At 40.8% G+C, this 25,597-nt stretch overlaps 3 protein-coding genes across 4 annotated transcripts in view; all 3 read left to right on the forward strand.

The window, feature by feature from the left end:
• The window catches only part of grb2a (growth factor receptor-bound protein 2a), a 33,384-nt gene extending 28,923 nt beyond the window's left edge, over window positions 1-4,461 (forward strand). The window contains exons 4-5 of the mRNA XM_030064825.1: window positions 492-654; window positions 2,634-4,461. Of these exons, the coding sequence (XP_029920685.1) occupies window positions 492-654; window positions 2,634-2,816 (346 nt within the window). The 3' untranslated portion in view covers window positions 2,817-4,461. The remainder of the gene's footprint in view (window positions 1-491; window positions 655-2,633) is intronic.
• Window positions 4,462-10,561: 6,100 nt separating this feature from the next.
• On the forward strand, window positions 10,562-21,550 carry gga3a (golgi associated, gamma adaptin ear containing, ARF binding protein 3a). Of its 2 annotated transcripts, none has more exons than XM_030052632.1 (17): window positions 10,562-10,617; window positions 11,360-11,444; window positions 11,617-11,692; window positions 11,798-11,896; window positions 11,994-12,117; window positions 12,334-12,437; window positions 13,033-13,113; window positions 13,994-14,131; window positions 14,629-14,710; window positions 15,132-15,254; window positions 15,914-16,132; window positions 16,667-16,749; window positions 16,841-17,289; window positions 18,096-18,382; window positions 18,926-19,095; window positions 19,289-19,399; window positions 19,649-21,550. In XM_030052632.1, exons 1-17 carry the CDS (start codon window positions 10,581-10,583, stop codon window positions 19,757-19,759), a joined length of 2,379 nt encoding a protein of 792 aa, XP_029908492.1. In that variant the 5' UTR covers window positions 10,562-10,580; the 3' UTR covers window positions 19,760-21,550. The 2 variants fall into 2 exon arrangements, with proteins under 2 accessions (XP_029908492.1, XP_029908484.1); XM_030052624.1 differs by lacking the exon at window positions 10,562-10,617 and adding an exon at window positions 10,679-10,897.
• Window positions 21,551-21,727: 177 nt separating this feature from the next.
• sumo2a (small ubiquitin like modifier 2a) lies at window positions 21,728-25,558 on the forward strand. The gene is made up of 4 exons (XM_030052645.1): window positions 21,728-21,877; window positions 22,884-23,015; window positions 24,206-24,277; window positions 25,034-25,558. The coding sequence occupies exons 1-4, from the start codon at window positions 21,857-21,859 to the stop codon at window positions 25,097-25,099; spliced, it is 291 nt and encodes a 96-aa protein (XP_029908505.1). The 5' UTR covers window positions 21,728-21,856; the 3' UTR covers window positions 25,100-25,558.
• The last annotated feature ends 39 nt before the right edge of the window (window positions 25,559-25,597 follow it).

The following is a 25,597-nucleotide window of genomic DNA, read 5'->3' on the forward strand; positions in this document are numbered from 1 at the left end:
TCGGTCGTCCCAGACTCGCTTGCCTCAGGCAAGGTGACCTGTGTCTTTGTGAAAACTCTTCTCTCACTGTGATAGCTGGATCATGTTTTCAGACCAAACTGGCTGTGATGATGGGATATGACAGAGAAAGCTCATTTGCACTCTGAGCTCCCTGGGAAACTGGATGAAGTCTCACTTTGTTTCTTGCAATGCAACCACAGGAAATCCCAGTGGCTGCCTGCTTTTCAGTGGTGGTGAATTTCAAAGTGGATTAGCACAGTGAAATCTTTCATATAAACAATGCAAAGATCTCAAAGGAAAGCAAATGTAAAAGTTTGTGCCATCCTGCTTCCTGAGTGGTGTTTTGGATAGTTCATGAATCTGTCTAACCTTGAATAACTGGCCTTTTATTTTTTTATCTTCATCCTTTTTAAATTAAAAAACATCATGAAAAATAAAGTTTTTAGAATGCACACATGCATTACGGTCTTTCATGTTTTCACCGTCCCCAGGAGTGGCAATGAGGTCCAGCACTTCAGGATCCTGCGTGACGGCTCAGGGAAGTATTTCCTGTGGGTGGTGAAGTTCAACTCATTAAACCAGCTGGTGGAGTACCATCGAACATCCTCGGTGTCCCGCAGCCAGACCATCTTGCTGCGGGACATGGACAAGCAGGTGAGACGTGGCAAAAACTCACAGTAGTAATAAAAATGCTGCTGTCAAATGAAAACCTTATAACCACTAAAAAAATACACGGTCATCAAGCTAAAAACAAGGCATGTCAATGTGGAAGTCCTCATAGTCGTACATGCACATGCACACAAGGTGCTTATACAAACTCTGTGCGCACACACACACACACACACACACACACACACACACACACAGATGTGCATGCACAGAGAGCACAGGCACAAACAGAAGGACACTCGTGGGTGCACAGCTGCACTCACATACAAGCACACACACAAACACCGGGTAAAATCCTCATGTCAGACAACCACATTACAAGATTGCATCATGTAATCCTTTGGGAAATCCTACAAATCCTTTCAAAAATACTGCGAAGCTTAACAGACTAGCAAGTGGACTCAATTAGAGTTGACTACCGCAGTTAGTCATGTCAGCTGCCTGGTGCAGCATTGTCTTCAAGCAAAAAGGACCAGAAGGCTGCTGACTTCATCTTACCAGGCTAAGATTTCCTTGTATGTAAGATATCCAACAGTGAAGAGAAAAATAAACAAACACGTACTTTCCATGTTATTATCCTTGACTTTTGACAGTAAATAATGCCATGTCGAACTCAAGTGGGGATTTTCAGATACACATAAGTGATGACAGTGATCCCACTTTTTGCAAAGGAAATTCAATGGAAAACCTCTCCTACCTGTTTTTTGTGATCAATTAATTCATAATTACCTGGGGGTCCAACAAATAGCCTGAGAAGGTAAATTAACTCCCACTGTGCCTCTATTTCTGAGAGTGTATCATTCCGGCATAAATGAGATAATTATGCTATTTCCAACATCATCCATGGTGATATCCACAGAAATAGCCATAAGAATACACAAATTATATGTATATCTATAAGTTAATCAAAGAATATGCATACAGCATAATATGCATATTCTAAAAAAGAAAGATAACATTTATAATATAGCACTAACTTTCTGTATTGGCTTTGTCCAGCAAATAATATTTTGTGTTTTGGCATAATGCTGTTGTGCTGGATGTGCTGAAAGCTCTAGCTGTACAATATCCCAGTAAGAAGAGAGCCATGCTCTTACTGACTGTTCAGGTGGTGGTTTCACACGATAAGCTACCATCTTTTTAGCAGCTGTGAGACCAGCTAACAAGAAGCGCCTATTATTTGTAGTTAACGCCAAAGAGCAGGAATAATGAAGTAGAAGCAGAGACTATGAGTGAGGGACGGCTCTCTCAGTAATATTATATATTACTTTTCCCAAAATCTAATAACTTACGGACACTAATAAGCGGTATGAAGAAAAGCACTGATGTTATTGTCTGGACAGAAGTCGCAATAGGGGTTAGCTCTGAGTTTCAGTTGTTGAAGTCCTCAAGGTGTCAAAAAAGACCAGTGAATGAATTTATAGCATATCATTTGATGGCATTGATTTGGAAAAAGAAAGAAGTGTCCTGGAAGGTTATAGGGCTTCTGTAAATCTTGTTGAATTTACAGAAGTAAAAGGAAATCTTGCTGAATTTGAAGTGATCATTAAATACATTATTCAAACCCTTATTTAAATACATAGTGCTCTGTAAGCTTGTAATAATAAGGTTCAATGTAGGTAGAGTGCAATTCTGAGATCTTGAGCATAGAAGATTTAATATATCAGGTGCCAAATCTGTTCTTTACTTGTGAGCTTTATTTAAAAAAAAAAAAAAAAAAAGTCTTTGAGATAAAAACACACACACACACACACACACACACACACACACACCATAAAAGCACAAAGTAACACTCAGAGATTACAAATAGGCCTATGTGGATAAGCAAATTTTGATGAAGTTAAAAAAAAAATTCCAGCTCATGACTTATCTTCCCTATTTCCACAGATGAACAGCAAAACAAATGACTGTACTTTGCCTTCCAAATCCTAACCTTTATTTTCTCCATTGTCATCCCTCTTCAGAACATGTACGTTCAGGCGATGTTCGATTTTCAGCCTCAGGAGCAGGGCGAGCTGGGCCTCAAGCGTGGAGACATCGTTGAAGTGCTGGACAGGTCCCATCCCGACTGGTGGAAAGGAACGTGCAACAGCCAGACAGGCACCTTCCCTAGCAATTATGTGACGCCACTCAACCATGCATTGTAGTCATATCTGTCCAAAAAGAAAAGTGGACCATGTCTCGATGTCTTCTGGCCATGTGGGTGCAGTGGCATTGCATGCTATGCTTCAGCTATCACATAAGATGATGCTCGCCCCAGTTAAAGCGGTATAGAGCAGGTGAAGAGGTGTAAAGGATTTGGTGGAGTGATGCAGGGGCAAAGAAACTCTATTTGTTCTTCATCTCTTCAATTCAAAGAGAAGAACGAATAATCATGAATAATAACTTGGTGGATAGAAGCAAAAGATTTGGGGGCCACAGCCTTCAGTATGGATATATTTTACTATAGACTGAATTTAGAGAGGTAACTCAAAATTATTTCACACCTCAGTTTTGCATGTAGTGTCAACCGATTAATGACCAATGACTATGTTTAGTATGTTAAAGAAAAGATTTTTTTTTTCTCTGTTCTGTGAAACACAAAATTTGCTGTGGAAACTCTCAAGACATGTGGCTACACATGGCAAAATCCAAATTTTTAATTTTGCACATTTATCATGCCTTAATAGATAGCGAAATTAGATTTTATTTTAAAAACACACAAAAAAATCACAAAAATAAGTTTAACATTAATATTACGAAATGTCAGATTTACACTTCATTAAAGCACATATTGTATCACTGAAAATGAATCCAATGATACCAAGTATATGATGTAACTGTTGCTCTATCTTACTCATTGGTCCCATGTGGTTACTCAATGGATCATTTTTTCACGTAAACAACCCAAAGCCAAAGCCATTGATGTGGTTTGTAGCAGGTTGCCTCTGTTAGTCTTGCTGGCAGACGCAGAGGAAAAGGTGCTGTAAGTGAAATGTGGTTGACTCTCAAAAGGCTCGCTGCTCAGGAGCTGATTGGATTGTTAACATCAGTTGACAGGGAGAGACCAAACATTTTTACTGAGCCTCCAGACTGTGAGAGAGGTGTGTACAGAGGACAGCGGAGATGAGGAGATGAGTGGAAGTATGGACAAACTGTCAGGTCTTCAGTGAGATGTTGTAGCAGACGTGATTCTCTACGAAAATGGAGAAAAATCCATTTTCTGTTCTCTTGCAGCCTCATATGTTGAGCGATTTGAGGAATTTCTGCTGCGGACGTTAATGGGTCAAACTATAGCAATAACTTATTTAAAACAAATTACTGAATCGACAAAATCATTGCAGTATGCAGGTGAAAAACTCATTCACTGGATGCATTTGATCCTCACTGTTTACGTCTTTTCTCATTATCTCATTCTGTTTGGCTGTCAACGAGTGGGGTTGAGTTACATATCAAATACTCTCCTTAATGTGTGTATTAATGTTTTCAGATCACAATTGTAACTGCATTTCCCATATTTTCAGCAGGGAATAGGGACTTTGTAATGACATTTTTTAGGGGATATTTTCTTACTTTTGGTAATGTAATCCTGTGTGTACTGAGGGTGACAGTTTTTGGTAGTACCATTTGAGAGAAATATGGGTTGTGCCATTGTGTAGTTGATGAATAACCGTGGTGTAGTTGTGTGTGTTGCACAGAAATAACTGCATGTGAAATCTTAAATGATGTCAATGTGGATTGTGGGGCATTATCAGAAGGGCTTCTGCAGTTTTCATGAAATCAAATATTAAAGATAAATGTTCAACTTATGTATTTTTGTGTGTTCAGTGTATCTGTTGTGAAAGAGAACAGAGTACTATCCGTGAGCGAGTGGACAGGTTAATTGGTGTTTTTCCTCATATTTCACATTCCTATAATTGAGTCTGACACATGCTTTTTATCTCACAATATGCACTGGGAGATGCTGATGAACACAAATAGTTGTCAACCAACTTTTGAAGCAACAAAGCAGTAGCAGGTATCCGTGCTCTTCAAAGGTAGTTCTGGTTGTCTATTTTTCCTCAACCCTTATTCTCCCATCATCTGGGCTGTAGGGACAAAACGTTTTTGAGAATGCTTCAGCTGGCAGCCGCCAAACAGGCTTCAGTGTCCTACTGGGCAATTGTGCACATCAAATTACATCCACTAAAAGTGCTCGTTTTGCCACTGACAGCCTTTTCATTACAAGTGTCTGACAGCATTATGGAAAGGATCCCTGCAGAGATAGATGTGTGTCTACCACCTCAACAGAAGTCTAACTCAAGGAGAAGTTTGGCCCTAAAATCTTCTGAGAGGTAAGTTGTTGCAGGAAGACAACAGTGAAAATGTGAGTGAGAGATGGAGAGAAGAAAGAGTTTGTTGTTCGGGGTCAAGGTTATTTAAAGCCCAAAATCACAGTTTACAGTCTCAAAGGGCTCACAAGTTTACAGCAAACAGGATGACACCCCCTAATCCTCATAGCAGGCAAGGCAAAACTCCAGGTGTGACGGGAAAAATACGGAAGAAATCTTGAGAAGGACCAGGTTGTGCTGGAGTGCAGACAGCACAGCTTATCTAAAAGATTAAAAAAAAAACAGCAACATCGGTTCATGTTTGTGCGTCTCTGACAATGTGCGTTTCAACACACACATTTGCTCACCAGAGTTGTGGCTAGTTGTGCTACAAATGGATCCCAACACTCCTGTCTGTGCAGCCCTTCAGGCCATCCGGTCTGCAGTGACCAGTTTGACCTGCCAGCCAACGAAGAGTGGAAATCCTTTACCAAAACACTTTTTCATGAAGCAAGACAGAGTGGAAGTAATGGCAATAGCAAAAGTTGTTGTATTTACCTGGCATCAGTAGACCTACACATGAAAGCAGAAAAACAGCAAGATAACCGCAAAAACAATTAGCCAGTAGTGTGTACAAAATATCAACTGAGTCATGACTGATGATAGAAGTGTGTATAGAGATTAATTCATTTCACCTTTCAACAGTTGACATTCATAATAGAATAAGTGATATCACCAAGCTGGCATCATCTGTGCCAAACTGTGTGCGTCATGTTGAAATGTCATATTTATGCTTACCTATTATATGACCTGTAACACCAAATGCCTAGATTTGCATATTCTATACCGTAGAAGATATCAGAAAGATACTGGCAATGAATGATGATGGTAGCTATTCAATGGGCTGCTAATACACGGTCTGTTTCAATAATATCCACACTGAAAGAGTCATTGAATAACCCAAGCTGAAGAATGCCAAGCTGCTGCTCTGTCTGTGTAAATTTATGACAAACATCTATACTATATGGCTAGTCTGACTTGAAAGACAGGGAAATAGTTGTGTGCTTATTCGTTTTCCTACCCTTTTAGGACCTGTATGACAAGAAATCTTAGTTGGGGTTGTAAAATAGGAATGTTGTTCATACTTGGCTGCGGGGAAAAACCTACTTGCCCTTTCCTCTGTGGTGAGCTGATGGTGGCGATATCTCTCCAAAAGCTGCAGAATTTGCTGCAGTGCCACAATCCACTCAAGACTCAACACAGGGCAGATCAAGAACCATCTCAGTCAGCTGGGACTCATTCAGCTTGACACGTCTTCTTTCAAGTCCACATGAGATCACACCACTAGCCAAGCCTTCATTATCTGCAGCATAGCTTGCACTGCCTCCCAGATGAATGCAATTAATGGTAAGCTTAGCAATGCTGACACCATTTCTGAACAAAGGAATAGTAACCAATCACCTCCTACAATACTGGAGTCACACTCAGTGTTGTTTTTTGTGTGTGCAAGGACCGGACTGCCACTGTATCAACCACAACTGCATCACAAATGGGATGAGCGGCTTGTCTTGTCAATCACCCCGAAAGGAAAAACGTTGCGCCATCATACAGCATTCGGCTCTGCATATCAGTATTATTGATGTTATATTCAAACTCCATTATCAAGACATAGTAGCTGTTAGCTGTGAATTCCACGACTATCCTGTCTCTTCAGACTTGATGGATTAATGCAGCAGAACGAGTCGTTGACATGAGTGTGAGCCTCGGGGAGATGGGTTATCTGGATCGCTCAGGCATCAGTTCTCATCAGCACCGCCTCGACTTCCAGCCCAGGATCAGGTTTTGGCTCTGGGTCAGGAAGCTCCCATGGGAGATACTCCAGGAGAATGAGCTGGAGGATGTGCTGGAGGATGAGCTGGCTGGTGAACAAATCGAAGCTCATGGAAGTTTTTAAAACATGCAGCAAATGTGGCTGTTGAATAGATAAGAAAATACATTTATCCATTTTGTTCTTTCTCGCTTTACTAAGTCCTGGCATCCCACTATTGTTCTCCCCAGTTTCCTCCTCATTTTCTGTGTGTTTGTGTGTTGTTCATGCTTATGAATGCTTTGTGCCCCTGCCATCCTCCTCATCCCTCCTTGTCATTCTTCTCCTCATCGCCATTCCCCTTCTGTGGCTGCTCTGTGGCCAGTCCTCGTTCTGTGTTGCTGTGTCTGTCTCAGTCGGGGTGTCCTGCTGCTTCTGTTGTCATATTGTCTGCTACGGTGTTCTCTTTTGTGTCTGGCCTGGAAAGGGGGCTCCTCTCTCTGTGTCCTTCTCAAGATTTCTTCCATTTTTTCCCCTGTCACAGCTGAGGATTAGATCAGGAGGTGTCAGCCTGCTGGTTGAAAAACTTGTGGGCAGCGGCACAAATTTCCCTTAGACATTGGGGGGGACACATTTAGCGGGGGGTCAGGGGGTCAAGAGGGGTGCCAAAGTAATATATATTATAATTTATAAATATTGGGGGGGACTTGAACTCAAACTTGAGTATAGTTATAACAGATTCCAGCCAAATTAAAATTAATAAAACTTATTAATAAACAACTAGTAATCAGCTAATGCAGCATTTGCCTGAAATAGCCTGTTTTTGGTGGCTTTACATGTGAAAAGAACAAGGCTGTAACGCCCATATAAATTTACATTGAGAGGTACAAGTCCCCTCCTATATTCAGACACTTCAGAAAAATGCACTCCAAGAAAAAAAAAATTGTTGGAATATATTAGCAATTCAATGTTCAGGCATATCTGCCCCCCCCCAATGCTGAAATGGTGGTTTTGGCCCTGGAAAAGATTGAGCCTGGGCTGCAAGAACACTTCATTTCGCAACATATTCAAAAGACTGTAATCAAAATGACAAAAACTGATGAATAGCCTATTCTTTTGTTTTTGTTTTGTCCCCCTTTTATTCTACCCTCTGTAATGCTGATAAAGCAAGTTGAAACAGAGAGAGAGAGAGAGAGAGAGAGAGAGAGAGAGAGAGAGAGAGAGAGAGAGAGAGAGAGAGAGAGAGAGAGTTAAGAAACTTTTTGGTCTCCTCTCTGACAGGGGATTGATAAAGTCCTTCATTTGTCCGTCTCATCCTGCTGCGTAACCACAATGCACTTTGCTGAATGAATGACACCTGAGCAGGATCTAACATCTGAGCACTGAAAACACCTGGAACGGATCCTCTGGGCTCTTAGCGCCACCTAATGGTCTTTTAGTGCTATTGAAATCAGAGCCATTATAGTCTCCTGTCTAATACCCCAGTTCCCATAATAGACGAAATAATTCACTGTCAGCTGGACTGTGAAGCTGTTGTAATAGGCCCATTCACCGGTCATTTGTTGGCAAGCAGCCCCGGCCTGAAATATAACAACCGGTGCGCCATCACACACTACAGCTACTCACCATCAGGCTCTGTCATCCAGGCTGGATCTTGTTTTAATCAATTCAGAACTGACAGTTTTGAGTCACGTTAGTCTTCATAGGCCAATTCCACTAATATACACCCTGTAAAAATGTAAAGTTACTCTGTATTAGTAGCACTAGTACTAATACTAGCAGTAGTGGTAATAGTGCAGTATTATTACTCATGGTGCGTTTGAATGAATAAATTACTGAAGAACCAAATCATTATGGCCAAAGAACCAGACAATTGTTCGGATCTCAACGGCTGAGGGAAATACAGTCCTCACGTGCTTTCAGTGGTTAATTCAGTAAAACTTTTTTCTTTTCTTTTTTTCACAACGACTTTTTAAAACAGAAAATAGGAGAAAATGAACAGTTTTTTGAGATGCATTTCAGATTGAAATGCCTACAGTTCCATATTTCTAATGAATGTCAAAATTAAGGTACTGAATTTGGAAAATCAAGGAGAGATCCAGAAGAAATGATTTTTCTTTTCTTTTGTTTTTTTAAACAATGTGCAAATTCCCTTCATTTTCTCAGCTGCCGATCTATTAAACACTCTTATCTCTTCTCCTACTCTTAAAAAAACTCAAATTAAGGTGACAAGAGTATTTTCATTGACAAATTCGGCTTTATATATATGTTAAGCACCATACAATATCTAGATCCATGCACTAAATCCAATCCAATTAGGAATATTTTTAGATATTAAAATGACGGAATCTTGTTTCTTAATAGCTCATTTATTGTCATGAGCTACATCAGTTTTTTTATATCAATGTTTACAGGTCCGTGGTGCTGCCTTCAAGTGCTCCTCGTAACATCCTGCACTTCTGATTTTCGGTGGGTTCAAGAACTTCAGGTTGGAAATGGCAAATGGAAACAAATGTAATCTTATGGTGACTGGATGACTGGATTTTTTTTTTCTTTTTTAAATTTCACGCAGCACTGAAGTGCGCTGTGATGCAGCGGCAGACTGAAGAGACGAACATTTCCGCTGTGCATGTAATTAGTTATTTGTGTTGATTATTTATTTTATTTTAATGTTTTATTTCCAGGGGCAGTGCACAGTGAACCTGTAAGGACCCAGTTAACCCGAGAGCCTAATTTTCATCTGATTTCTCCAGATGTTAAAAGACATCAAAGTAGAATAAGATAACAAAATAAATACTTTTGCACTAGAGTTATGATGTAAAGGTCCTTCTCCTTTTTATTCTGTGGATTAGCAAGAGGCTGTCGCATGTGTGTGACACCTAAAGAATAAACCAATAAGTGAAAACAAAAAATACACAAATACTAACCATTTACAAATAATGCAAATAATTCTCAGTCTCCAGGCGACCGCCCCCCCTGCTGCCCTCCTGGTTGAAAATCGCACGTTAAAGTGCCCTCTTTTTTTGGTTGAAAACGCTGCGTTAAAATGCCCTCCCAATTAAAAATGCCGCACTAAAGTGCCCTCTTGGTTGAAAACGCTGTACCCCTAGTGCTCTCTTGGTTGAAAATGCCATGCTAAAGTGCCCTCTGGTTGAAAATGCTGCTGCTGCTGTGTATTTGGTCACAGTAGAGTTGCAATTCAAGAGGTTTTTTTGCACCTGTATTTTCACATAGCCCTAGACCTATAGGTCGGAGCACCACTGTTATTCTATCTAGCTTGATTTTGCTTTCAAAAGGCACCCGATTGATGTATTTAAATGTACAATTTTCAAAAATTTTCTCCCGGGGGAGCATGCCCCCCGAACCCCCCTACGGAGAGTGCCCTTTTTTCATTTTCGCCCCTGTCCTTCAAAAATCCTGTGCACGCCACTGATCCCATCACAGCAAAGTAGAAACTTGGGAATTTCCCCGTTATACACACCGATTAATGTGGTCACTCACGTGCATTCAGCATGTAAGTGGGAAATTTCCGAGAGCACGTGAAGGCAGCCCGAGTCACGCGTTGTTTGCCTCCACTGGCCTTGATTTTTTTTTACCACCCGCATTCCGTGAACACCCGCCCTATTCTGCTCCTGGTTGACTAATGCTCGCTGCCATTCGTTACCTCCGTTGGTGAGATTGATTAAACCTGGGGTTGGAGGTGGGGCTAGGATTAAGATTAGCCAATCAGAGGTAGAGCAGGGGCGGGTCTTTGCGGAATGCGGGTGGGTAAAAAAAAAACGCCGTCAACTGCCCGTCTCCAGCAGATTGCAAATATGGCGGGGGAAGGGGAGTCGCTGGAGTCCTGGCTTAGTAAGTACACGTTCAAAGTGCTTTTAACGGGATTTCCTCCTACAGTGCGTAGTTACGTCTTTGCAGTACAACCGCAGGTGTCTGAAATGCCGCTTGTACCAACATGACAACACTGTCTGCGCAAAATATGCCGCTTTTCTGCAGTGTTGTTGAGAAACTGGCTGCCGCTGTGGCTAGCATGTCAGAGCGTCTTGCTTACTGATGGATGAAGACAAAATCAACAGTGATGGTTTGGTTTACTTATTAGTTTGGGTCGGCAGCTTGCAGTACAAGTCTGCAGGTAGCTGCAACAAGATGACCACATTTTCTTTCTTTCTTTTTCTTTTCTTTCTTTCTTTTTTTGTTTTTGTTTTACGCACAAGCTTGTATTTTGCCAGCCGCCTGTCAGGCACCTGTCTCCCCTTTACCTGTCAGCGTTAAATAGTTAAAGTAGAAACTAGATTTACAACAATAACAAACTGGTTTAGCTGGTTCAGTTTAGGCAACCCGCCTGCAGGCTTTGAAAAATGTAGATGAACCACTGTAGAAGCCAATGAGAAGAGAAAAGTTGTATAGTATTTGTCTGGGAATAAGCCTTGCTGATGAAATACATGCATTACAAAGCATCTGCCCAGCCTTCATTGCCTGTTTTTTTTTTTCTGGGGCAGGATAGCTTGTTCTTCAGCAACAAATCTATGTCTAGTCTTGAAATAACCCTGTGCAGCTGAATACTGATGACACCCTGTATCTTTTCCTTGTCCAGACAAAGCCACCAACCCCTCCAACAGACAGGAAGACTGGGAATATATTCTAGGATTCTGTGACCAAATCAATAAGGAACTAGAGGGGTATGGTCTTGTTCACTTAATCTCTCACATAACCTTAGATCGCATTTATCTAATGTTACCTCCTCCATGTTCCCGTTGTGGTAAAGCAATAGAATAAAGCTCTGCGTTATTGTTTTTCTTGTGCTAATGAGTTTGTAATAGATTTTTTCCCCTTCCATCATGTGTTTTTCAGGCCACAGATATCCGTCAGATTGTTGGCTCACAAGATTCAGTCCCCTCAGGAATGGGAGGCGATACAAGCTTTGACAGTGTGTAGCTTAACCTTTTCATGGCATTTCCCACTCTGGCGGCTTTGACAGTAACCTTGTTGTGCAGCTGACATCGGTTTATCTCATCCCCTTTTCCTTTCACAGGTTCTCGAGGCGTGCATGAAGAACTGTGGGAGGCGGTTTCATAATGAAGTTGGAAAATTTAGGTTTTTAAATGAATTAATCAAAGTGGTTTCACCCAAAGTAAGTATCGTGGCGGTTATAAGCCTTCTACTGGAGATGTGTCCCCTTGAGATGCAACCTTGTGGTTATGAAAGCTGTGCATCTGCTTTTTTTTCAGTACTTGGGAGACAAAGTGTCCGAGAGAGTAAAGGCGAAAGTGATCGAGATGCTGTACAGCTGGACAGTGTCGCTGCCAGATGAGGCAAAGATCTTTGAAGCTTATCAGATGCTGAAGACGCAGGGTAAGATCCCATAGAGTGAAAACATGCTACAGTATGCCTATTAGACATTATAAACACAGCATGACAGCTCTGTGGTGACATCAAAAATAAAGTACACCATAAAGCTGTCTGTCACTGCTGTGCTCGAGACTGTTTTGATGTACTTGTGTTGTCTTGCAGGCCTAATGATGTTATTTTTGGACCACAGAAGCTGACTGGAGTTATTTTTATTCGCAGGTATTGTCTCAGTTGACCCAGAAATCCCTCTTGACAATACACTAATACCATCTCCGCCACCACGCCCCAAGAACCCTGTGTTTGACAATGAGGAGAAGAGCAGGGTAAGAGGAAGAATTTATGGGTGCGATGGCTTGAACACTGTACACGTGCTTAAATACATGCACACGTGCTTTATTTTTTCATGTTCACGCAGCTCCTTAAAAGAAAACAGTGAGATGATGCGTATTTTTTTTTTTATCCAACATCGATCACCCATTCCTTTCATGTGTGACAGCATTTAACAAATTTTCCAGCTAATACTGCATGCTAAAAATTCTCCCCGCACTCTGTAGATGAGTCAGTTTTAGAGGATCACGAGAGAGAGAAGATGTATCTTTCTGTCTGTCGTCATGGTCCAAGGGCTTTGCGTTCCACATAAGTAAAGGTCATTTTAGGGATGCGTGCACAACTTTGAAAGCGCTCTTGTGACTTCAGCAGATAGATGATTGATTTCTGGTTTCATCCCACTTGCGCCCAGATTCTGGCACAGTCTGACCAAAACAGTTCATGACAGCATGTTTACTTTGTGCTGCTTCACGTTGATCTATGAATGAAGTTTGTTTTTCCAAGGTCTGGGAGTTGAGTATGGCTGGGCTGCCTGTGGCCGGGTGATCTGTGGGAAACAGCGACTGACTGATTTCTGCCCTCTTTCCACAGAGATTAGCAGAGTTACTGAAGAGCAAAAAGCCAGAGGATCTGCAAGAGGCCAACCGGCTTATCAAGAACATGGTCAAAGAGGTTAGTCTGCATGAGTGGCAAAAGAAAAATGCCATAACCTAGATAACTGTCACGTGCACTTCCACTTGCGTTCAAGTGTGGAATCACTGAGAATTTTTTGTGTTTTGAAAAAAATTGAAGCGTTGATTCACCAAGGAATCATTAAGTTTTATTTTATTTCTACTTTTTTAATCATTTAAATTCTCATTTCTTATTTGTTTTTTTTCTGGTCTTAATTATTTTGTTTTATGATCTTGTTTTATTTAAGTATTTTGCACACTATCCACATAGTTTATGCAGCTGCAACTTCTGTGGTAGCCCACACTCTGAAGGACATTGTGCTTCCACCTGGAATGAAATGTTCTATATAAGTTAAGTTTTGTTTGCTTGCTAAACTGATAAAAAAAAAAACAAGCAAACAAACAAAAAAAAAAAACCAAAAACAAAGCCAGTATAGTGATAATGTTACAAATCACTTTTTTTTTTTTTTTTTTAGCTCAGTCTTTACATGAGATTGCAAAGCCCCATTTTCAGCAGCCATTACTCCAGTGCCCTGTGAATATAGTGCAAAAGATAACAATTAATACTGCAGCAACTGAAACATACTGTTTTTTTATGATTCATAAACTAACACAATTGTTCTCAGGTCCACTTAATATAATGGGAATGGTTGAAAGCTGCTGCAGCCTTCAAATACCTTTTAGAAGTCAAAATTAGAGGTAGATTATTGTTTACAAAGTGATATTCACACCGTTCCTCTCTTCTCAGTACAAAGCGTTTATTTATATAGGCAATCAAGTTTGAGCATTCCCAATGTGAGCTGCAAGTCAGGATCAGCAGCCGTGTAATAAGGTACTTGTCGGCCTCAAGGTGTAAAAGTCAGATGCTGTTTTTGTTCCAGGACGAGGTGAGAATACAAAGGGTGACGAAGCAAAAAAGCACGCTGGAGGAAGTCAACAACAGCGTCAAACTCCTCAACGAGATGCTGACTCACTTCAGCCCCGAAGACTCCACCGACGGAGACAAAGAGCTCATTAGGGTTCGTCTTCCATCAGATCTGACACCAGTGACCTTTTGAAATGAATTCATTTATTCATATATTTTTTGACTCTAATTGGCCTTTTTTGTGGCATTGTTACCAAAATCAAAACCCTACCCATACAAACTCTGGGCAGTCTGAGGCAAGTCACTACTGCTGGATTAAAACTTGCAGGAATCAGAAAAGAACAGATTAATTTGAAACTGGCACAAATCCTTTATTGGATTTTAGATAGGGTTTCACAAGTCCTCCACTCTTGAAATTTTCTTTGCAAGTAGTCAAAACAATTTAGCTGAGTTCTCAAAGTAATTGAACAGATTTCATTTAATAACTGAAGTGAGGGTAATTTTCATGCAGAGGCAGAACGGCTCCTTTGCAGATGCTTGCCAACAACATAATGAAGTGACATCTGCCACTCTTTTCCAAATAGTTGTTATGTGTGGAAGCGCTTCAGATGTGAATATTCACAGTCTTTTTTTTTCTTTCTTTTTCTCCAGGAGTTATACAGTGACTGTGACAAACTCAGGCGCTCTGTATTTCAGCTCGCTACTGAAACTGAGGACAATGACAGCAGCTTGGGTAAGAAACCAACATAACAAGCATAACAAGCATCAGTCATGATTTATGGAGCTCATGTGCTGGCACGGATCCTTTGTCTAGACCACAAGAATATTAGACTTGTTTTTTTACACGCCTATCACAAGCAACAGATATGTTCTCATTTTAATCTATGCAGCTGTTTGCCCTGGCTCGCATCTCTCAGCTGTGTCTCACAGGCGCAACCATGACCTCAAGTTTTTTTTGTTTTTTTTTAAATCATGGAACCAGCTTTCTTCTGTAAACTTGAGTCAAAAAAAGTTTCTAGTCCCAGAGCAGATTCCATGGTTGCTAAAATGTGCTTTGATTGTGAAGGAAACATGATTGATTTGTTGTTGTCTAGATCTTAATGTTTTATAGACCTGATCCCAGTGTAACCCTTGACCCTTAACACACTCGGCAGGAGACATCCTGCAGGCCAGTGATGACCTTTCCCGAGTCATCAACTCCTACAAGAAGATTGTGGAGGGACAGACTGTCAATGGAGAGCGAGAAGAATCACTAACACCATCATCAACCAAACAAGGTAAACATTACTGCACCACTGTTTACAACTGTGTATTGCAATTTAATGTTTACATCATTAATAATTGTATAGTTTAGAGAAATTGAGGTTTCATTGTTTCATTGTCCAAATCCTCTGAAAGTCTTGATGGGTGAATGCTGAGCATGCACACATGTGACAGAAAAGTTTTGTGTTTTTCATTAACAAATTCTGTGATAAATATCAGTGGTAATGGATTCATTTTAGAAATAATGGCCAAGTGAATTTGCAGCCAAAAACTGATTCTGAAATTTGTTCTGCACAATTGCCCTGAAATGTAACACACAACGTTGCACTTCAGCACCAGTCACACATTACGGTTTTGATTCCATTAGTTAGTGCATTAGAATATCACAGATTGCATGTCTTCAGTTTTGTTTTTGGACCACATAATATTTGGCTGACATAAAGTGACACAAAAGAAAATTAACAAAATTGCTGTAATTGCTCCATTTACGGTCACAAAATATTTTTCCTTCAGCCCAGCTGCTAGAAACCTCATCTAATTCACATTTGACTTTTTGCAGCATTTCATTAGATTGCTTAAAAGTTGCTTGACAGTTGGATGGCGTTGCCTGTCTGAAAATGAATGCATCTTCATTCTTTCATGTGTCCCTCTCGCTCTCTGTGTCTCGCCAAAGCCTCGAGCAGCAGCACAAAGCAGTCAGAGATCCTGATTGACCTTGCCGGTTTGGATGTGCAGAGCCCTTCTGGACCAGAGCAGCCTCCCCCAGCATCTTCTCTCTCCATCCCTGCTGATCTTCTCTATGGGGCTGCTACTTCCCATAACCCTCCACCCGCCAGCACCAGCACACCCTCCACAGCACTCGATCTTCTAGATGGAGAACTGTTATCCTTAGGTAACACATCCAAAATTATAGTTGTATTGTAAATGTAAAAAATATATAAGTTATACTCAGGGCTGGGCGATATGGACAGAATCAATCAACTTATCACAATATTTTTGACCAAATACCTCAATATTGATACTGTGGTGATACTGTGGGTATGACTATTGGCGTTTCATAGACAGAATGAGATTTTTAGTAAATAATAATCAGTAATGCACATAAAATAACTAAGTGGCAAATAATAGCACAGCAAGAACAGTCTGGTTAGTTCACCTGACTGTAATTCAGACCAGGAAAGACAACACTTATACCATATCACCTTAGTACGATATCAAAATCCCAGACAATATCTAGCCTCATATCATGATATTGATAAAATATCACTATATTGCCCAGCCATAGTTGTAATGTTTATGTCTTTCATGACAGCAATGGATATTCACGAACTGACTTGAGAGTTTGTTAGCTACTACTTTTTCTGTCCAGTGATAATATTTTGTAACTGGTTGAGAGGAAAGCAGGAATATTTGTGTTTACTTTCAGGCTTTGATGATCCTGTTCCTGTTTCAACTAAATTAACCATACCAGAACATGAAAACCTGAATGATCATTTGACATCTTTACAGGTTTGCACATTATTTGTACAATAATTAATTAACACTACTGTGAGCTTTTTGTTCCAGTAATGGTAATGACTTTCATCATCATTTATTCTAGGATTCCAGTCAGGATATGGACTTTTTCGGCACCACTTCGCTTCCTACGCCCGCATTCTCTACTTCTTCACTCCTCACAGATGTCCTCTCCGTGACAGCAGCCCCAGTTAGCCTGTCCCTGTCTTCCACAACAGCCCCCGCCTTTCCTGGCCCTGTCTTCTCCACACCTGCTGTTTCCACACAATCTGTCTCAACGGCATCAGTCATAGGCCCACAGATGTCCCACAATGCAGTCTCCACCACCACAGCCCCAGCTGCTCTGCCTCAGTCATATCCCCCAACCTCCTCAGCCTCGTCCTCTCTGTCCTTTGCTGCTCCCTCAGTCGCCCCCATCATTCCAACACAGTTCACCAATGCAGCTTCCTTTCATCCCAGTGGTGCTGTCCAGTCTGCATCTCTTAGTCACAGTTTGCAGGACCTTGCCATGTTGGATCTGGGCAGCCCAACAAAGTGAGTAATATTTTAGTTTGGTAAAGTTTGCCCGCAGTGAAACTAAAAGATGCACAGTATCCTTATTGCTGCAAATTGTTTTTTGACTAAATTTCAGATTTGGCAATGACAGGCACATTTGTGCAATCCCAGTGGAGACATATTAGATGCTTTACAATATTTATTTACTTGTTACTCACTGGGACTCCATTATTTGTACGAAATAACATGCATTTTATCAACATGCTCAGTTTTTAAACCACTCTAAATAGTTTTTAAAACACTTTGGTCCACTGTTGACATTTCAAGTGCATCACAGCCAGATGGCTAATGGATGCACTGGACCTCTATTAGGTCCTCATACCAAGTGATATTTATGTGGCCCCACAGCCACTGTAACCAAGCAACACTGTTCAGAGTACATTATAAAATGCTGTTTAGAGCTTTGGAACATTATCAAATGTCAAGCCAAAGCATGACTGTCTGATCTCGGTGTAATCAAAATGCAAAGACTGGGACTGACTCTTTTAAAGAAGGCTTGCTCAGCATCCAGTGGCCAGTTGATCAAATGTCAAGAGGCCGAGATGAAGTTTTGCATTTTTATGAAGACAAGTGCTGTACGATCCCACTCATAATTGTCAAAAAATGATTGTGTATTGTTCAGTTTTGAAACCTGGATTCATGGTTGATTAAATCCTGTATTTGCCATTTGTTTTGCTTGCTATACATTTTTTCCTACAGGTTTATATACAGTTTTCACTGTGTCTGTGTAAACACTTCTCAGGATTTTTTTAAAACGTTTTCTTAATCTCTAATTATCCACATAGTACGCCTGGTGTGATGGACCTCGGAAGTTTGCTGGGCCTGGGTGAGGGTCTGGCTGCTACTGCTGCTCTTTCTTCCAGTCCCGTTGTTCCCTCCTCCACATCCCTCCCTCTGCACCTGGGAGGGATGCCAGCAGGGTCCGGCCCCCCACCTGTGACCACTCAGGCAGATGACAGCCCTCTGCTACGCTCACTGTCCCCAGTTCTCCCTCTGAGCCAGGCCAGTCCAGCCAGGACACAAGAGGTCTCGCTGGCCAACGTCTTTGTCCCTCTGGAAACCATCAAGCCAAGTAAGCAACAGGAAATATGCTTCATGTTTCTTTGTTTGGTTGATTGTTTTTTTAAGGATTATTTTAATTTAATTTTAATCAGATATGCCTTGTTGAATATTATATGTTGGAGAATGACAAAAAGAATGTTAGTGAGACGGGGGATGGCATCACATTTTGAGTCAAATTTTCACTTCGATTTAATGTGGTACCAGGCTGTTTGGCAGTTTGGTCTTAGAAAAAAAAACGTAATTGAAACAGAGATGTTAAAATAATGGTGTTTTTATTATTTAATATTTGTTTAGCCCTTGATTGTAATTAATTTGTGGTATGAGCTCCATTTTTGCAGCTTAGCCAGAAAATGACATTGGAGCAGTGCAGGCATATTGCAGAAGACACCCTAACTATCTAGAGTTTAAAGTAATATTCTGTTTACAGGAAGTAATATATACAGCACTTGAGCATGATTCTCCACCAGAAATGAGTATTTCATCCCCAAAATGTCATCACCTTAATGGAGTTGTAACTTTGTCAGCCATTTTCCTCCTGTGTGCTGTTATCTAGGCAAGCTGTGTCCAGTGACGGCATATGACAAAGATGGTGTCCGTGTCCTGCTACACTTTGCCACTGACTGTCCACCAGGGAGGCCTGATGTACTGGTGATGGTGGCATCCATGCTCAACACAGCCCCGCTGCCTGTCAGGAATGTTGTTCTGCAGGCTGCTGTGCCCAAGGTAAAGTCTGTGCACGCATGCCATCCAGGCAACTGCATAGGAAGCTACAGAGTTTTTTGTTATCGCTAAAAGAACTCATACAGACATCTCTCTTCTTTATAAAATAACACATTTATGTGAAAATGAATCAGACACAGGTCACCTTTGTATATAATGTACACTGGCCTTTTAATCTGCTCCTTCTCCTCTCCAGTCAATGAAGGTGAGATTGCAGCCACCCTCTGGGATAGAGCTGGCTCCGTTTAACCCCATCCTTCCCCCTGCTGCCATCACTCAGGTCATGCTGCTGGCTAATCCACTCAAGGTAACACTCACAGCACCTTGGAGCTAAGTATTCTGTCTGTGTTTTCTATGTTATCCATGTTTGAGATCACATAATAAGGCACAGCATTATCTCCTCTCAGCGTCTTACATTTTAGCATGTACACTGTGTGGTTAAATCAGTCAGTGACTTGATTAATGTGCAATGTCATGTGTATTCTGGAAACAGGAAGCACAACTGCTCTAATGAGGGGTCTAGGTTAAGCTGGCATGTGTGCATTGTGTTTTGCAGGAGAAGGTTCGGATGAGATACAAGCTGACGTTCACGCTGGGAGAGCAGCCATACACAGAAGTGGGGGAGGTCGACCACTTTCCACCTGCTGAGAGATGGGGGGCCCTATAGCGCCGTTTGTCCCTTCAAGCTGGTCACACACAAGAAGATTTCATAAACGGTTTAGTCACCAAAATTGCCAGTGCAGCTAAAAGTTCAAGATAAAGGTGGTATTACAAAACCTCTGTGGAAAAGTTGATGGAAACTGAAGATTTTCACCTGTCTTTTACATTTTTGCAAGTTGGCCAAAATCCTGTAGTGTATATCCACCTTACACCTCGCTGCGGTGCCAGAGGAAGCCAGCATGGTGCGGTAACATAAGACATGAACAGGTTGAGCATAACCGGTCAACGGACAACTGTGTGGGAAAATCATTTTTTTGTTGATATCTGCTATTAAGTTATTTAAGTGCTATTAGCATTAGTATGCAACTTTGTTCCCAACTTAATGCTTAAATTTAATCCTGCTATCAACCCTTCAAGCATTTCAGAAGTGATTGCAAAAGTATTGCACTTTAGAATGCCAAATAGTCTTCAAACATATAGTTGAAGAGTGAAAACACTAAGTGTGACAAGAAGTGGACAGTGACTGCGCTGCTGACAGTTTGCGATAACAGTGTTTTATGCTTGGACTGGAGCAAACGATGACCTTTCAGTTACTAACTTAAAAGATACTGACGGATCGGCTCATTAAGATCCTCATCTCCTGTAACAGATGCCTCAAAATGACTGCTGAAGACTTTGACTTGTCACTCATTTTCAGAAGCTTTGTTTTGCTTTTCTTGTTTCATCTTGTGTACTTGTTTGGGGAGCTGAGATGACTAACCTGATATGAATTATTTATTTGTTGTTACATTATAAGTCATTGGTCAGGAGATTTTCTTCACCTTTAGCTTGGATACTTATGTATTAGGGCAGGTGTGTCGCCCCAGTCCATTTTTTTTTTTTTTTTTTTTTTTTTTAACTAATGATTGTCATGAATGTATTATTTATAGTGGTTTGGAGAGGAAGGTGTCATCAGATCAGTTGACTGTTCATGGCATTGCACTTCAGTTTCACACTGCAAACCTTTATTATGATGTTCACTGTCATGTTGCAGTTAGGACAGCACAGCAGTGGTCTGTCTGCAATATTACCGAGTGATGTTACAGACATCCTGAACTTTATTTCATTATGTAGCACAAAGGGTTGGACTGAAATGAACTACATGTCTCTCAATACAATGCGTGCAGTTCTCTGTCTGACCCCACCGCGCTGTGAATCCTAGATACAGTTTTAATGTCAGTCAGATAAAATGTAGATAAATAATTTTGTTTTTGCTTTGTTTTACCCCTTTTAGTCCCTTTCTCTTAAGCAGGTAAAAGTGAGGTTTGTAAAAGGATCAACTTTATATTAAGACAGTATGAAAGTGTTCATTTGGAAGTATAAACCATCTAACAAATCATTTCTGGCAACATTAAGCAAAAGGTGTTATTGTTTTGAATTAAACTCAACGCCACCAATGACTAAGCTCTAACTGCACCCACTAGACCATGCAGTGGAAACCAGGTTAATGTTACAGAGCTAGGTTGTCTTCCCTGGACGAACCAGAAATGCTTAAATGTGAGTTTTTTATTAAACTGATAAATCATATATTTCTTTAAGTAAGCCTTGAGAAAATGGAAGTATTATACCACAATCAAAACTTGGTGGTTTCTCCGATGCAGTAGGCCTACCATGTGTTACTCAAAAGACTGTGACTGCAGCTATATAGACATTTCTTATAAATTATTTTGTCTCAGATTGTCAAATTGTGTCATTGATTACTTATTTTTGAAAAAAGATGTTTCTCTGCATGAAGAATAAATAATGATATATGAAACTCTTTGGGTTACATATTTCATACATCTCATACTGAACCTATTTTCATTGTTGGCAGATCAGTATCAGTAGAGCCTCACCTCAAATCTATTGTCAGGCTGTCCACAGTACTTTTACTGTGGGCACGTTAATTGTTATCGTACACTACACTGTAATTTCCCCAACACAAAGGGACATTTGCACGCCTGTAAAGTGGTGTGCGTCTCAGTGGTGCTCAGCTCAGCTTGGCGCAGTTGTGTACACTGCAGACGACGCAAACTGGCGCGCCAGACAGCGCAGCCGCACTACAACAAGCGCAGACATAGCAGCCATGGCAGACGAAAAACCCAAGGTGAGGAGCGGATCTAGTGCAGGTTTTTACATGTTTCGGTGGTGTGGATTCAACGCACGGCGACTGAAGACGGGCCCCTGTTTCTTAAGTCGATACTTTTTTTACAAAGAAGCAAAGAAGTAACAACACGCACCAGGGCTAGCCACCGTTAGCGGAGCTAGCGAGGAAAGTTAGCATGCTTTGCTAACGTAACGTTAGCCAGCTAATCTACCTGAGAGCCGGCCGAGAATTAAAACTTATCTGTGGTTTATAGTCCATAAATGTGCTTCATTATCGCGTTTATAATCTTAGTATCACGATATTAGCAAGCTTTGGGTGAACTGCCGTTTTGTGCGGCAAGCGCTTAATCAAGCAACGTGAATAACGTATAGCAACGGAAAGCTAACTGGCCATAATAATGAAATGTTTCCTTTCAAGGGAGTAACGTTAGTCGGATCCTGTACCACATAGCTGGGGGCCACGCTGCCATTGTGCAGTTCCCCTACTCTTCGCTCAAAATAGGAGGGCTTGTTGATGTTTTAAAGTCGTATTTTCTTTCTACTGTTTGTGTATTAACACAACTGCAAACTAGGCCGGCGTAACTTTATTTGCTGACTGCTTATGCGCCCCCCTCCTTTCCTGCGTCAGTGTAACTAGTGCCTTCCCGTCTCTATGTTTATGAGAGAGAAGCAGGGATCCATCAGTATACTGAGCTCTGTGTTTGTGAAGTATAGTTTATACACCACTGGTGCCCGACAAAATTGCTATGAGGGCACTGCATTGTATTTAGTATCATATTAGTTGTTGTAGGACCTCTTTGGGGCAGGGTGGGGGCGGGGTTTCAGAAAATATAAGTAATTTGTATTTGTATTGGTGGTGTTTGCCTCATGGTGCCTGGAGGACAGAGCCTCCCAAATGTGTGTTTTTTTTTTTTTTTTTTTTTTTTTTTTTTACCACTGCATCAAAGGTTAGAAGAAGTTTACCACTCTGCAAACTTTTGTTTACATTTCACTGTTTTTTCTTTTAGGAGGGAGTGAAGACAGAGAACAATGAGCACATTAACCTGAAGGTGGCCGGGCAGGATGGCTCAGTGGTGCAGTTCAAGATCAAAAGGCATACGCCTCTCAGCAAACTGATGAAAGCGTATTGTGAACGGCAGGTAAGAGTGCCTCAGGCACTTGAAGATACATTTGTGGTTGTAATGCTGCTTCTCTTAATTTTTAACATACACCTTTGCTTATAGCCTGTAGTAGTCTCCAATGTCTGGTCATCTGCCAGACAAGGAATAGTTTTCTCCTTTTTATTCAGTCAGTAAGAGATAATTTAGTTTTGCACTGTATTGTTAACCAACTTTCCTCCAGTATAGACAACAGCTATATGGTGAGTCCATTCATTGCATTTGTAATGTAAAAACAGGCTGCAAGTAATAGCAGAGCAGGTGTCACATCAACTATTAGTTTCTGGCAGTATGCTTCCATGTTTGGAGCCACAGGAGCCAGAATAAGGCAAAGGATGGAGCCAAAGTTGAGCGATTCACAGACAAATGCAACCTGAAACAAACCTGTGTCATATACTCTTAATGGCACAGTAAGTTTAAAAAAAATCATAAGGTGAAACATTGGAAGAATTAAAAGGAGTTATTGAGGCACAACCTCAGATGGAAAAGATATTGACGTCATTTTAACAGTAAGGTAGGTTGTGTTCCTATTGAGTTGCGTGAAGGTGTAAAGAGTTTTGAGATGCTCTGGAGAGTGCCACTAGATGGCATTAGCTGAGCTGTATCAGGTGCCACCTTGGGCCTGAACAGCATCTGTCTAGGCGTCCTTAACATGAAAAGGTTTGGGAGCCAGTGGCCTAACTGATATTGGTATCTTTATGTATGTATTTTCATAGTCTTTGCAGACCGAGGGTAAATTAGCTTAGGTTGAGAGCCCTTGTTCAGCCACAACCTGTCACCTACACAGTGTCTAAGGAGATTTTTCCCCAGATATATCTGTATATTAACTTTCTTATTATAGATATGGATGAAGACAGTGAATACAACAGTGGAATAAGCTTAAATTCCATCAAATGATATTATGAAAAAGGAGAGCTAAGATTAAAAAATCTGGCAAATTATCTGCAGAAAGTGAATGCTATAGGTAAAGGCCATAACTGGGAAATGAAACTGTTACTCATTTTGTGCTAGATCCCCATACCTCACATAGAGAATTTCAAAGTCAATGGCACATTCAGAGAAAGCTCCACTGTGGTTTTTAGTACAATTCCCTGATCAGATTTTCTGAAGGCTTGACATTTATTGTGATTTTTCTGATTTTAAACGTTGCATTGCTCTGTCTCTTCACATAGGGGCTGTCGATGAGGCAAATACGGTTTCGGTTTGACGGTCAGCCCATCAATGAGACAGACACGCCCTCGCAGGTAAGGCTGTAGTGTAGGCCTGCACCCTCTTGGTCACGTGGTCATCTTAGTGACAAGTAGGAGAAATTTCCTTGTATGAGGTAAAATATCTTTTAAAATCCCTCACTGAATGTTCTAACAATGAGGAAAGTTTTTTTTTTAGCAGTAGCTGTCTTTACTGCCACGGGCCTGTTTGGATTAAACAGTGAAATTTGAGGTTTCACTTGTAGATTTCTGATCAGTGCTGCTGGTTTTGGTCCATGCATTGCCAAATTACAGCTGCACAGCCAGATGTCTTATGTCATGTTAATTTGACCAACTTTAGGTCAAATCTGTAACCTAACAAATATGAACAGAAAGCATGCCAAATAGCTGAACTGAAAATTACTTTCACTGCTAATTAGGGAGTTGTGAATCTAGTAGTGAAAGTACAGTGGTTTCTAATATGACACTTATTGAACATGTTGCTGCTAAACAGAGTAGTACAGAGTTAGCTGAGAACTTTTGCTGTCGTGGAACAACAGTAAACTGTGGCATGAATGACACAGCAGGCACCCAGAGGTCCAAATCCAGTGTCCCACGATTCACTTGTTTTGTGCACAGTGTTATAGGTTTGCATCTAGCTCATGTCCTTTGTTGCATGGCATCTTAGCTCCATGGCAGGTTGCTTGTCACTGTAAAATATAAGACCTAAGTAAACAAAGAAATACCTGGGAGGATGTAACAGAACGCTAACAGACCCAGCATTTTTACTGACATTTAAACTCTTTCTTACAGCTAGAAATGGAGGATGAAGACACGATTGATGTGTTCCAACAGCAAACCGGAGGCTCTTTTCTTTAAAGACTGTTTCCAACCAACATCCCTACCTCCCCTTCTCACCCCTGAACCTGTTAATTTTGACCTGTCTTTAAGCGCTCATGACCAGTGTTGATACCATCCAGTGGAAAACTTTTACAAAATGCTCATAGACAGCAGCACAGTTGTAGATAGATCTGATCATTCTATCATTGGTATGTTAACATATGTTTGAGTTGTGGAATGTGGACAACTTTTGAGCTACATTGAGTCTAATGTGCCGAAGAAATTAAACTCCTGTCATGATTTTTTTCTTCCTTTTTTTTTCTTTTTGAAGATGTGGAATAAAGTCCCAAGTCCTTGTTTTGTTTTTATACCTATGTCATTGAGGCTTTGATTCGGATGGAATTATGTTGTCGCTGTCCAGTAAGCGTTTTAAATTCACTGACATCTGTTGTTATTATGAAAATGTGTTATTTGAATAAATTGAGTCTTTTTTACATATGTCTTTGTTTGTTATTTTGTTGACAACGTGAGGAGTCA

This window comes from Myripristis murdjan, chromosome 1 (assembly GCF_902150065.1).
Source record: "Myripristis murdjan chromosome 1, fMyrMur1.1, whole genome shotgun sequence".
In the NCBI taxonomy this organism is placed as follows: domain Eukaryota; kingdom Metazoa; phylum Chordata; class Actinopteri; order Holocentriformes; family Holocentridae; genus Myripristis; species Myripristis murdjan.